The sequence below is a fragment of the Loxodonta africana genome, chromosome 20 (genome assembly GCF_030014295.1).
Source record: "Loxodonta africana isolate mLoxAfr1 chromosome 20, mLoxAfr1.hap2, whole genome shotgun sequence".
NCBI classification, from domain to species: Eukaryota; Metazoa; Chordata; class Mammalia; order Proboscidea; family Elephantidae; genus Loxodonta; species Loxodonta africana.
Genome location: NC_087361.1, coordinates 57576933 through 57589578, shown reverse-complemented (window position 1 = coordinate 57589578; position 12646 = coordinate 57576933). Strand labels below are relative to the sequence as shown.

The following is a 12646-nucleotide window of genomic DNA, read 5'->3' as shown; positions in this document are numbered from 1 at the left end:
TCTGCCCCCCACCCCCTGCCCCACCTCCACCCCTGGGACATTTGGCAATGTATGTCTGGAGACATTTTTTCTTTGTCACAACTGGAGGGGGGATTGCTACTGGGATCTAGTGGGTAGAGGCCAGGGATGCTGCTAAATATCACACAATGTACAAGACAGCGCCACAACAGTGAATTACCTGGTCCAAAATGTCAACTGTTGAGAAATCCTAATCCACAGGACACAAGGAACCCCTGTTAGCACCTAAGCCCCCTAGTACTTACCAAGAGCAGCCTGTGGTTAAGAAAAATGCAGAGGGACACACTGAACAGCAGAAGAATCAGAGCCCAGTTTGTAGAACCATACATGCACAATTCTACCAAAGTGAATTTCATAGACAAAGCTTCACCATTCCTGGTAAAACCCCAACACATGCAAAAACTGAAGCAGATAAACCAAGGTCCCACATCCGCTTATGTGAACACACGAATGAAGCACATGTTAGAGAATACCAGGTGAAATCAAGGCTGTATCTGCCCTAAAAACGTGGAACTCATCTGGAGGTAGATGTGGGGACAGAGATAAGTGGTTATCATATTCGCTGATATTCACTCGTAGTCATGGCTACAGCATGTGATAGATTGAACCATAGGAAACTGCCAATTCTCAACTGCCCTAAACAAACTAAAAACCAAACCCATTGCTGTGAAGTCAATTGCTAACACAGCAAAGGACCCTACAGGACGGGCAGAATTGGGTTTCCAGGGCTGTACACAAAAAGAGCCCTGGTGGCACAGTACTTAAGGGCTTGATTACTTACCCAAAGGTTGGTAGTTTGAACCCACCAGCCCCTCTGCAGGAGAAAGATGTAGCAGTCTGCTCCCATAAAGATGACAGCCTCGGAAACCCTATGGAGCCATTCTACTACTTTCTATAAGGTCACCATGCGTCAGAATTCACTTGAGGCCAGTTTTTTTTTTCTTTTTGGTGGATATGATTTAAAGTACAGGAGGATGTTCAGTAGGTTATATGCAAATACTATGCTATTTCATACAAGGGACTTGAACATCCACGGATTTTGTTATCTGTGGAGGTCCTGGATGGGGCCCTAGTGGCCCGGCGGTTAAAAGCTAGGCTGCTAACCAAAAAGTCAGCAACTGGAATCCACAGACTGCTCCCTGGAAACCCTATGGGGCAGTTCTCCTCTGTCCTAGGGGGTCACTATGAGTTGGAATCGACTCCATAGTAGCGACTTTTTTTTTTTTTTTTTTTTTACGGAGTCCTGGAACCAATCCCCGCGGATGCAGGGGGACTGATCTACACCACCGCACGCTCTTCCTTCCAGGCTGTAGCATTCTGGGTTGTCTTCCCAGGGCAGTGAGGGGGAAGGGGCGTGGCCTCCCCCCAGCCTCCCAACTCACGCGATATTTCTCTCCTCCCACCCCCCCCCCCCACCAGCCGCGCCGGACCTGACGGCCTTCGGCGACCCACGCCAGTTCTCCGCGCTGCCCTCCATTTCGGACCCGCGCATGCACTACCCCGGCGCCTTCACCTACTCGCCCACGCCCGTCACGTCGGGCATCGGCATCGGCATGCCGGCCATGGGCTCAGCCACGCGCTACCACACGTACCTGCCGCCGCCCTACCCCGGCTCGTCGCAGGCGCAGGGCGGCCCGTTCCAGGCCGGCTCGCCGTCCTACCACCTGTACTATGGCGCCTCTGCCGGCTCCTACCAGTTCTCCATGGTGGGCGGCGAGCGCTCCCCGCCGCGCATCCTGCCACCCTGCACCAACGCTTCCACAGGCTCGGCCCTGCTCAACCCCAGCCTCCCGAACCAGACCGACGGGGTGGAGGCCGAGGGCAGCCACAGCAACTCGCCTACCAACATGGCGCCCACCGCGCGCCTCGAGGAGGCCGTGTGGCGGCCATATTGAGGCGCGTGCTTTCTACGTCGTTGTCAGGGAGCCCGTGGGCTTCCGGGAAAGCGTCCCCGTGTCACTAGGCCGCCGCGCAGTGGCCACGTGACAGCGCCGGGAAGAACCTCCTGCAGAGCCCAGCTTCTGTCCAGCAGAGCCTGCGTGGGCCCAGCGGCGGCCCCGGGTGAGCGCCTTGCTGGGGCCGCCCCAGGACGGGCCTGCAAGCCGCCTGCGCTGCCGAAGCCCATGCAATTCGCAATTTCTGTTGGCCCATCTCGCATTTTTCCAACCTGACACAACTTGAGGGTGTCCACGTCGCCACCGCATGGACACGTTGTAAGGCAAACAGGAAGATTCCCAGAGGGAAACTGTGAATGCTTCTGATTTAGCAATGCTGTGAATAAAAGAAAGAGTTTATACCCTGGACTTTAACTTTTTAACCAAGTTGTTGATTCCAAAGAGTGTGGAATTTGTGTTTGGGGGGAGGGTGGGTGCAACTCATCCTGTTTGATACCTAATTCATATTTTAATTTTCCGCACCTTATGAGTTGCAAAATGCGTGTTTGCATTTAGGTGGTTTTTATTTTATATATATATGTGTATAAAAAACTTGAGCTTGCTTTTTTGCTTTGATGATTGGAAAAAAGTCTGATTCCCTTTTCTGTAAGTTTTTATTTAACTTTTCTTTTGGACTTTTTTGTAGTTGTTTTTGGAGAAACAGCTACAGCTTTGGGTCATTTTCAACTACTGTATTCCCACAAGGAATTCCTAGATATTTATGTATCTTGACGTTTAAACATTTGCTTATGTGTTGATACTTTTTTATTATTTAAATGTACTTTTATTAAGAAAAAAATAGCAAGTACTACATTTTTTTCGTTTGGGTAGTAGCCAAAGTTAAATGTATCACGTGAAGTTGGCTGGAAAAAAAAAAAAAAAGGATGGGTAATGTGATCACTTGGTTATCTAGAATTATTGTTTACATTAAACTCCTTTTAATGTTAAAACAGTTGGTAGCTAATGCAGCAGTGGTTTTAATAGACGTTTTAGAAACCGAAGGTCACTCTAAGGATCAGAATTACAGAATTTTCTGCCAAGCTCAACAAAGGGTCTCATAACTTACTCCCTGTCTTCAGACAGAGGTCAAATCTAGTCCCAGGGGATTCAGGTAGGTGCCAGAGATTGTGGTCAGTGGCCCTTTGGAGAGGATGTATCTTCTGCTTAAGGGTTTGCTTACCCTGGTCTCCTAATAATTTAGACATGCTTCATAACCAAACACATCCCAAATAAGATGTGTGGAGGAGCAGGATCTACATGGGAACCAAACGAATGAACCTAAGGGTTCCTTAACTGTTTAGTTCTAGGGTAAGAAGTAGGTCATCTAAATGCAGAGTTCACATTATTTTATCCTGAAGAAAATAGCTTTCTTTGATACAGCACAGCACCTACCCTTTGATGCAGAGCAAAACTTCTGACTGTCCCTCAGGGGACGAGACCAGGTGCCTTTGAGGGAAGGTCCCCAGCTAAGTTTTTAGAGGGTGACGCAGAAGTAGGTCTGGTGAGTCAATTTCCCTCTTGTGTGCCTTGATGGAATCACTTGGCAGAGTACCACCCGTCTTTGCATTGCTTCCACCCAAGCTGAAACCCTACCCTGTGGGGGGTGTGCACTTAGACCCGTGCACCTGCATGACAGGAAGATTTCATGTCACTGCTGCCCAGAGCTACGATTCAAGTGTATCCAACATGGCTGTAAGTTTTATGGCACTATGTTTATTGGAGGATATGGTCAGAATGCAGTTCATACATACTAACTGCTGATTTTGACGTGTGTGCTCAAAACGATCTGGTATTTAACGTACCTCTTAAATTAGTTGAAGCAATTTCAGAACAACTGAAAAGTATTGAAAGCAGGACTTTAGAACAGTGTTTGATTTTTATTTTATAAATTTAAGGATTCAAATTAGAAAGGTCTTTGGCTGCAGGCAGCAAAACAGCTGGACTTATTTAAAACAACTTGTTTTTGATTTTTATATATATATATTGACTTTGTTTTACACAGATGCAGTAGCACTTTGGTGAAAGAATTAAAGAGTAAAGCAGCTTGTGTGGTCAGGGTCATTTTTACCTAGAAAGAGCTAAAACAGCTCTTGGAGAAAAGCAGAACATACTCATTTTTGTTTTAGACATAACTTGCCCTCCACAATTCAGTTTCGTGTTTTATTCTGTATTACATTTTTGCAGCAAAATTACCAATTGTCATAAAATTTAAAACTTTTTATGGACCACTAGCACATTTCCTCCAAATTGAACTTAGAATTTTCTTTTCAGTGCATATCGCCACAGCTGACTTGAGAAAATGAAGGAAAACAATACTTGCCAGTTCAATTCACAACCAGCCTAATGCCCCACAAGGGAATCAGATGATCTTTCATGTTGAGCCTCCACTCCCAAAGCTGTGGATGGAAGGGCTTGTCACTGTTTTGTAAACCCTCTGGCTTGGCCATTCAGAGCTTCGCAGGCAGTTCTCAGCATCAACAGTATTTAATGGTTCCAGAAAAAAAAAAAAAAATTGAAATTTAGTTGTTTCGAAGATGGGTCTCACTTGTGTTTTCCCCCTTGAGAAACCGTGTTCATTGCCTTCAGGTAAATTAGGGTGTTCTGTTCCTCAGTGAGATCCTTCAGCCAATGATGTAAGAAGGAGACGTGTTCCCCAGCATGTGTCCAGGAGAAGAGAGTGAATAAGCCACTTCTACGTCTTATTCCTGCCTTTCCTTATGAATTCAACATGGGCACATCTTTCAGTTTTTCTCCCTAAGAACCTATCTCTTCCTCCCTCCCTCTCCTGAACCCCACCTTTTCTCTCCTGCCTTCTTAAGGAGCCCCCACAACCAATCCAAATGTCCAGAACACAAGGAGCGTCAGTTCCACTCAGTTCACAGAAGGGAACATGGTGAGTCAGCCTTTTTCCTCTTCATGGGTTTCTTCCAGCACAACAGTGGCTTTGCCAACCATTTTGGGTCTGCTTGCTGTCCAAGTGCAGCAACAAAAACCTTCCCGGGCAAATTACCATCAGTGAGTAAATAGACAGCCTTTCTGCTGCCTAAGGTCTCTTTGCAGATAAACAGAAATACTCTGATTAGAAAGGAAATGAATGGTTTCACTCAAATGTCCTGCAATTTAGTATTGCAGATTTCTGTCTTGAAATATCTGTTTTCTTGGGACATTCCGTCCTGGTGATTTTTGCTGTTGGTAGTTTTTGGTTTTGTTTTTTTTTTGGGGGGGGGGCGGGGATGACTTACGTTTGGAGTCTTTTATACGTGAAAAATCAGTTTAACAGTAATCTCAAAACATTTTTTAACATCTGAACAAAATACATTTTTGTTTACGTACAGTATACAGTTGTTTTGGCTTTTTTTGGTTGGTTGGTTTGGGATTTTTCCCCTCCCTTTAGCCAGATCAGTCTTGATGAGGCTGATCATTTGGCATTTGTTTTGTTTTGTTTTTCTTTTCCTTCCAGAAGACTTGCATCAACAGAGTTAATTGTATTTATGTATGTAAATAGATTTTAAGCTTCATTATAAAATATTGTTAATGCCTGTAACAACTTTTTTCATTTTTTGTGTTTCTAAAGACTTTTTCTTAAGTTTGCTAAATACTGTAGAAAAAAACTGCTTCTTTCTACTTTGTTTATTTTAGACTTAAAAACGAGCTACTTTTTATTCACTTTTGTAAACAGCTAATAGCATGGTTCCAATTTAAAAAAAAAAACTGTTCACTTTTTGTTCTAGGGGAAATGAATGTGCAAAAAAACAAACACAAAAACAACGAAACTGTGTTATTTGTGTTATTCTGGATATATAAAAATCATGGAAAAAATAAACTTCCAAATCGAAATGACAGTATACTAAATCTATTGAAAAAACACAACAGGAGACGTTGTCCTACTTGATCAGCCCCCCCCCACCCCGTGTCTGTGTACCAATGATTGGGTCTGTTCCCAAAATATCCTGGAAATTTATGCACAGGATTCTTTCTCCCTGGTACTGACATATTGAACATCTCCTGAAGGGGAACTGTCAAGTGCTGGGGTTTTAAATTATCCCAGAGCCCCCTTTCCAAGGTGTCTCTAGATATCACGAGCGAGCAGGCTCGCTGTTGTAGGTAAGTCCGTTATCCATTGTCCACAGTAGGCGGTGGGGTGGGCCACTTCGCTCTGCTGGAGGGGTCCCCATGCCTGCCTGTGCACTGCAGCTGATCTGCTGCCTGGAAGCCATTGGAGCCTTACTTTCTTCATATCGTGGTTTCTTCGTAAGCCCAATATTATAACTAGCATTAATGACAAACACATTGATAAATGCCTGTACCATATCAAATTGGTTTCATGTTTCTCAGGGTGCCCTGCTGGCACAGTGGTTAAGCGTTAAGGCTGCTAACCAAAAAGTCATCAGTTCGAATTCACCAGCTGCTTCTTGGAAACCGTATGGGGCAGTTCTACTCTGTCCCATAGGGTCACTATGAGTTGGAATCTATTCAGTGGCAATGGGTTTGGTTTTTTGGTTTTCTCTGGAATATAGGGCCGAGAAGCCAAACGATGGCTGCTATGAAAACACCTTCAACAAATGGGTTCCTCTGGCGCCCCCAGGCTTCCAGCTGAAGTCTGTGCCCCCTCCTCTGTCTTCCTCTTGAGGAAGTGTACCTGGGCTTCTGAAGACGGGTCGGCCTAGGTAAGGCCCAGGCCGGCAGTGTTGCTTCTTTGGATGTGAAGAAGCACTGAAGCATGTTTAAAGGTTGTTAAAAAAAAGAAAGAAAAGAATTGCTTAGCATTTGCTAACAAAGTGGAAAGGGTGTATGCTCACTCTGAGGTCAGTCCCCCTCGTCAGCCTCCATTTCCGTAAATCACAGGAGCCAGGCTGGATAGTGGGTAGGAATTTTTTAAAAGAGGTGTTCCCTCGTCACCACCTCCCTGCGAAGTACTCTTAGTATTTCAGCCTCAAGACTCCAACCGTCTAAAGCTTGTGCCACAGAAAACGTCAAGAACCAAAGCAAGTAGGGTCAACAAGAAAGGTTCTGTCTTAGTCATCCACAGCTGCTGTACCAGAAATACCACAGGTGGATGGCTTTAACAAACAGGTTATTTCCTCACAGTAAAGTAGGCTAAAAGTCCAAATTCAGGGTGTCAGCTCCAGGGGAAAGGCTTTCTCTCTCTTGTCAGCCTTCTCATCAATCTCTCCCCAGACTCGGCGCTTCTGTGTGCAGGAACCATGGGTCCAAAGGACGCACTCTGCTCCCTGCACTGCTTTCTTGGTGGTTTGAGGTCCCCAGCTCTCTGCTCAAATCCCTTTCCTTTTATCTCTTTAAGAGATAAAAGATTTTTCAGGCCACACCCCAGGGATACTCAGGGATGTGACCTGGTTAAGGATGTTACAATCCCACCCTAATACTCTTTAACATAAAATACAATCACAGAACGGAGGACAACCACACAATATTGGGAATCGTGGCCCAGCCAAATTGATACACACATTTTTGGGGGGACATAATTCAATCCATGACAGGATCTAGCCCAGGAAGCAATGGCAAATGCGTGGAGGCAGGAAACAGGCGTTAGGATCAGGTTATCTATATTCAGAAAGGTGGTATAGTGGGGCCGTTAAAAGCACGGACTTGGGAATCAGACTGCCTAGGATTGAATCCCAGTTCTGTCTCACACTAGTGAGTAAAGTAAACATCCTGGCTTTGTTTTCCCCAAGTTTAAAATAAAGATAATAATGCTTTACGTTATGAAATGTAAATGAGTTAATACATGTAAAACATTTTAAAAAGCCCTTAGCACGTAATACATGCCAATAAATGCTAAATGCACGCACGTACACACCACTCATTATTAGAAATATAAGCAGTGTCAAAATGCTTGTCTTCTGCTTCCCCAATTCATGCCTTACGGTTACTGGTAACTGCTTCTTGTTCCTCATTCCAAGTTTCCTCTGTGCCCGTAATATTCACAACATATTACGCAACCCACCCAAAAAGCATCATGCGATACCTACCATTGTGCATATTTTCACCTAATGTGCAGTGTGCGTTTTTCCTATCAGCATACGGAGATTTGGAGTCCAAGTGGTATGAATGGTTAACACCCTCAGCTACTAACTGAAAGGTTGGAGGTTTGAGTCTTCCTAGAGGCACCTCGGAAGAAAAGCCTGGCAATCTACTTCCAAAAAATTAGCCGCTGAAAGCCTTATGGATCACAGTTCTACTCTGACACACATGGGGTTGCCGTGAGTCAAAACTGACTCAGTGGCAACTGGCACACTGAGATCTACTTCATTGTCTGAATGACCACAGAGCATAAATTTATTAGTTGTATTAATTGGTCTACCTCTTTCCCTACTGATGGACATCTAGGTTGTCCTCAACTTCTTGCTATCACAAGTCTCTACATGTATCTTTGTGCCCTTATGCTAGAATTTCTACATATTTAAAGGAGACAGCTGGTTGAAAATGATTTTAAATATTGACAGATACCACAGATTGTCCTTTAAAGGGTTGTGGTACATTAGGTTGCTACGGGCACGAATGTGGATCGTTTCTGTGGTAATGATGGGGCTACCAGTATTGCTCAGTTAGGGCCCTGGGGGTGAAGGAAAGGAAGCAGGAGGCCTTGGCCACGTGTCCTGTGGGATACAAAGGCCAGGTGGCCACTGGAGTGAAGGGCTGTCTCTGCCCCAGAGAGGACAAGCATCTTCTGCCCTGGCTATGGTGCAGAAGTCCCTGGTCTCCTTCCTTCTAGGTGGAGAACCCAGAGGTTCAGAACACTCAAGAAGCTGCTTTATGGTGCCCAGTCACTTTAGGCCCACTGATTACTTTGGAAAAAAGGCTCAAGCTTCCTCTCACCCCCAGATGACACTAATAGTTCTCACCAAAGTGCCCAAGTGTGGATCAGGTCAGGATGCCATGGAGTCACTACCATCTTTGTTATGGTCTGGGATCACTGGCTGAGCTTTAGCTTATGACTTCACAAAATTCCCCACATATTTGTCCAAAATGAGCATATCCTGTGTTTCTGATAGGATCCTAGATACTTGCATCCAAAGGGAACTCAAAGGTGAGAGAATGCACCCTTCTGTCTGGTGCCTGGAGTCCCTCAGTGGTGCAAATGGTTAAGCACTCAGCTGCTAACCAAAAGGTGGAAGTTTTGAGTCCACCCAGAGGCACCTCAGAAGAAAGACCTGGAAACCCTATGGAGCATAGTTCTATTCAAACACACATGGGGTCGCCATGAGTCGGGGTCAACTTGACAGAGACTGTTTTTGTTTTTTAATCTAGCGTATAAATACATTTTCCCCCAGCCTGGGAGTTTCTCCAAGGGCAGCTTCACCCCCTTCTTGAATGATAGACTGCAACTCAGCTCCTCTGCTCGTTTGTTTAAAGGAGCGGGGAGGGAGGGAGTGCACTCGCAGCCCCCTCAGGGGGGACATGACTTGTGTGCCAAATTTTAATATTGGTAATTAGATTTTACCTACCTCAAATTCTCCCTGTAGTTTCAACTTCATTAGTGCTGTTGTAAGAATTAGTTAATGTTTTTAATGTGTTTTGAAGATGAAAATCTTGCATACGTACAAAGTACGCGTATTTATATTACAAAGAATTGCATGCAGCCACTTTCTTCTCCCACTTTGGTGGTTATGTAAGGGTTTCTTTCTGCAGGCAACCGAAAGCTACAGTGTCTCTCTGGCAAGATGGCTACCTCTCCTCAAAAGTTTATCCTTATAGCTGTTCACTGATTGATTCGTTTGTTTATCCAGTATTCGCTGAGTGCGTGCCCTATGCCAGGTACCATGATGAGCTCGGGGGAGTTGAGCTGCTAGCAATCCAGAGACTCAGGCAGATGGGAAGGGCAGGCTGTATGGACCCCAGTCTTCAATGGGCCCCACACTTGGTTTATCGTTTTCCTGCCACCATCTTAAATTTGTTTATTTATTCATACTTGTAAATATACAAATAACAAAACATTTGCCATTTCGACAGTCTTCACAGGTATGTTCAGTTACATTAATTACATCTGTCACGTGGTTCGACCATTGCCCTTATCCATTCCCAAATATTTCCATCACCCTGAACACAGCCTCAACGTCCCCTAACCTAGTGACTTTTTTTTAACTAGGGGCCCTGAGTTTTCATTTCACACAAGCCTTCAGATCATGTAGATGGTCTTCCAGGCAGGTAAACAGACCACCAAGTAGCATGGTATGAAAAACCCAAAAGAAGGACGAATGAAACTCAGTCTGAAGGAATTGGGAAGACTTTAATAAACTGGTGAGATTTGCTTTCTAAGGACAGGTAAGAGCTGTCAGGCCAAGAAAGGAGAAGTGCAATCTGGATAGAAGTAGAAAATGAACCAGCAACACTCATTGTTTCCCAGGCGCCATGGGAAGTGAATAAGGGCGACATTGGGATTGATGCTATTTGCATATGTGCATGGGGGAAAAGTAGGAAAATGTGAGGGATGCAAATTAAGAAACACTGGACCCAATCAAGCTGAGCATAATTTTACGAGTAAGGAATAAAGAGAGTTCTTAGAATTATAGGTCTCCAACATTCTGTGTACACACGTACATATGCAAACACTTGCACAAGGTTAGGCCAACAGCTTAGAGCAACAGGCTGACAAGGCCAAGGGCATCTGAAGCATGTTGGGACAAGATGTAATTGGGGTGAAATCCTAGGTTCAAATCCCTGTAAAAGCCCACTGCTGTTGTTGTGTGCCATCGAGTTCATTTTGACTCAGAGCGACCCCATGTGTGCAACGTAGAACTGCTCTATAAGGTTTACTAGGCCATAATCTTTACAGAAGCAGATAGCCAGGTCTTTCCTCAAAGGGTCTCTGGGTGAGTTCAAACTGCCAACCTTTCGGTTAGTAGCCAAGCACTCAACCATTGCACCACCAATGAAAACCAAACCAAACTTGTTGTCATCAAGTTGATTCTAACTCATAGCGACCCTATAGGACAGAGTAGAGCTGTCCCATAGGGTTTCCAAAGTTGTAATCTTTAGGGGACCAGATTGCCACTGAAGCCTTAATCTCAATCATACCCTGAGGCTGTTTTCCAGCCCAGGCAGCTGTCTCTCTACCATAATCCAAAACAGCAAGTGGAAGCCCCCACCCCATAGATGGTAGACACTGACTCAGTATCCCTGTACCACCCATCATTGTGCCCAAAGAGAGAAGGACTAAGTTACAGACACAGGACAGTCCAGATTTTCTCCTAGAAGGTAGTGGACTGTTGTGCAGTCCTGCGTCCCCTCCTGGCTCAGATGGCCTCCTGTTGACGCAGTATCTCGTTTCTGCCCTTGTCCACCTGCATGAGACAGGAACAGAGCTTGGCCACGGAGCTGACACAAGTGTTGGCGCATCAGGTTCATCACCTTTTTTCATTTCCCAAAGAAAGGTCCCATGGGAAGGAGCATGATCTCAAAACTCGTTCTCAAGTGTCCAAGGTGGATTACCCACCTGGCGACTCATCAGACTCTGATGCTGTTTGTCTTTTGTCTTTGTCCCCAGCACCTCTGCTATATCAGTCAGGGCGCATTCGGAGAGTATAAGTTAAACACCACGTTAGTGAGGGCAAAATATTAGTAGTGGGGTAAACTCGCTGAGAGGGAAATAAAAGAGATCATAAAATGCATTTGAGAGAGAAAACAGAATTATTCCGGAATTGTGGGTCATCGCCTCTCAGTGCAAATCCACCCTCACTGAGCGTGTTCTCTTGAGCTGTCGTTGTAAGGCTTCACCATGAAGTCCCTCACATCCCTAACTTTTGATCTGCAGAGACCACTAGGCATGGGAGTAAGAGAATGAGTCTTGCCTGACACCAAGTGGAAACTCCACACAGGCTTGCTAGGGTTCTTTGGACAAATTTTCTTTTTCTTGGTTTCCCAATCCGTAAATTGTGGTGATAGGTGTATTGTGATAATGGCATGCATTAATCCTGGTGAGGTTCTTTGACCAGTGCCTGTCACATTGGAAATGCTCTAAAAATGTAAGCTATCATTCTCCATCTGGGGTTGTATCTTTATCTGTCAGGGTTGTATCCTTTCACCACACCTATTCAACATGTATGCTGAGCAAATTATCCGAGAAGCTGGACTATATGAAGAAGAACGGGACATTAGGATTGGAGGAAGACTCATTAACAACCTGCGTTATGCAGATGACACAACCTTACTTGCTGAAAGTGAACAGGACTTGAAGCACTTACTGATGAAGATCAAAGACCACAGCCTTCAGTATGGATTGCACCTCAACATAAAGAAAACAAAAATCCTCACAACTGGACCAATAAGCAACATCACAATAAACATGGAAAAGACTGAAGCTGTCAAGGATTTCATTTTACTTGGATCCACAATCAACAGCCATGGAAGCAGCAGCCAAGAAATCAGAGGACACATTGCATTGGGTAAATCTGCTGCAAAGGACCTCTTTAAAGTGTTGGGAAGCAAAGATGTCACCTTGAAGGCTAAGGTGCACCTGACCCAAGCCATGGTATTTTCAGTCACATCATATGTATGTGAAAGCTGGACAATGAACAAGGAAGACCGAAGAAGAATTGACACCTTGGAATTGTGGTGTTGGTGAAGAATATTGAATACACCATGGACTGCCACAAGAACAAACAAATCTGTCTTGGACGAAGTACAACCAGAATACTCCTTGGAAGCAAGGATGACGAGACTGTGTCTTACATACT

The 12646-nt window shown here is 44.9% G+C and overlaps 1 protein-coding gene across 3 annotated transcripts in view; it reads left to right on the top strand.

The window, feature by feature from the left end:
* Nucleotides 1-12270, top strand: part of RUNX1 (RUNX family transcription factor 1) — a 305359-nt gene extending 293089 nt beyond the window's left edge. For all 3 annotated transcript variants that reach the window (XM_064273230.1, XM_064273229.1, XM_064273228.1), the window contains one exon: nucleotides 1438-12270. In XM_064273230.1, coding sequence (XP_064129300.1) covers nucleotides 1438-1913 — 476 coding nt within the window. In that variant the 3' untranslated portion in view covers nucleotides 1914-12270. The remainder of the gene's footprint in view (nucleotides 1-1437) is intronic.
* The last annotated feature ends 376 nt before the right edge of the window (nucleotides 12271-12646 follow it).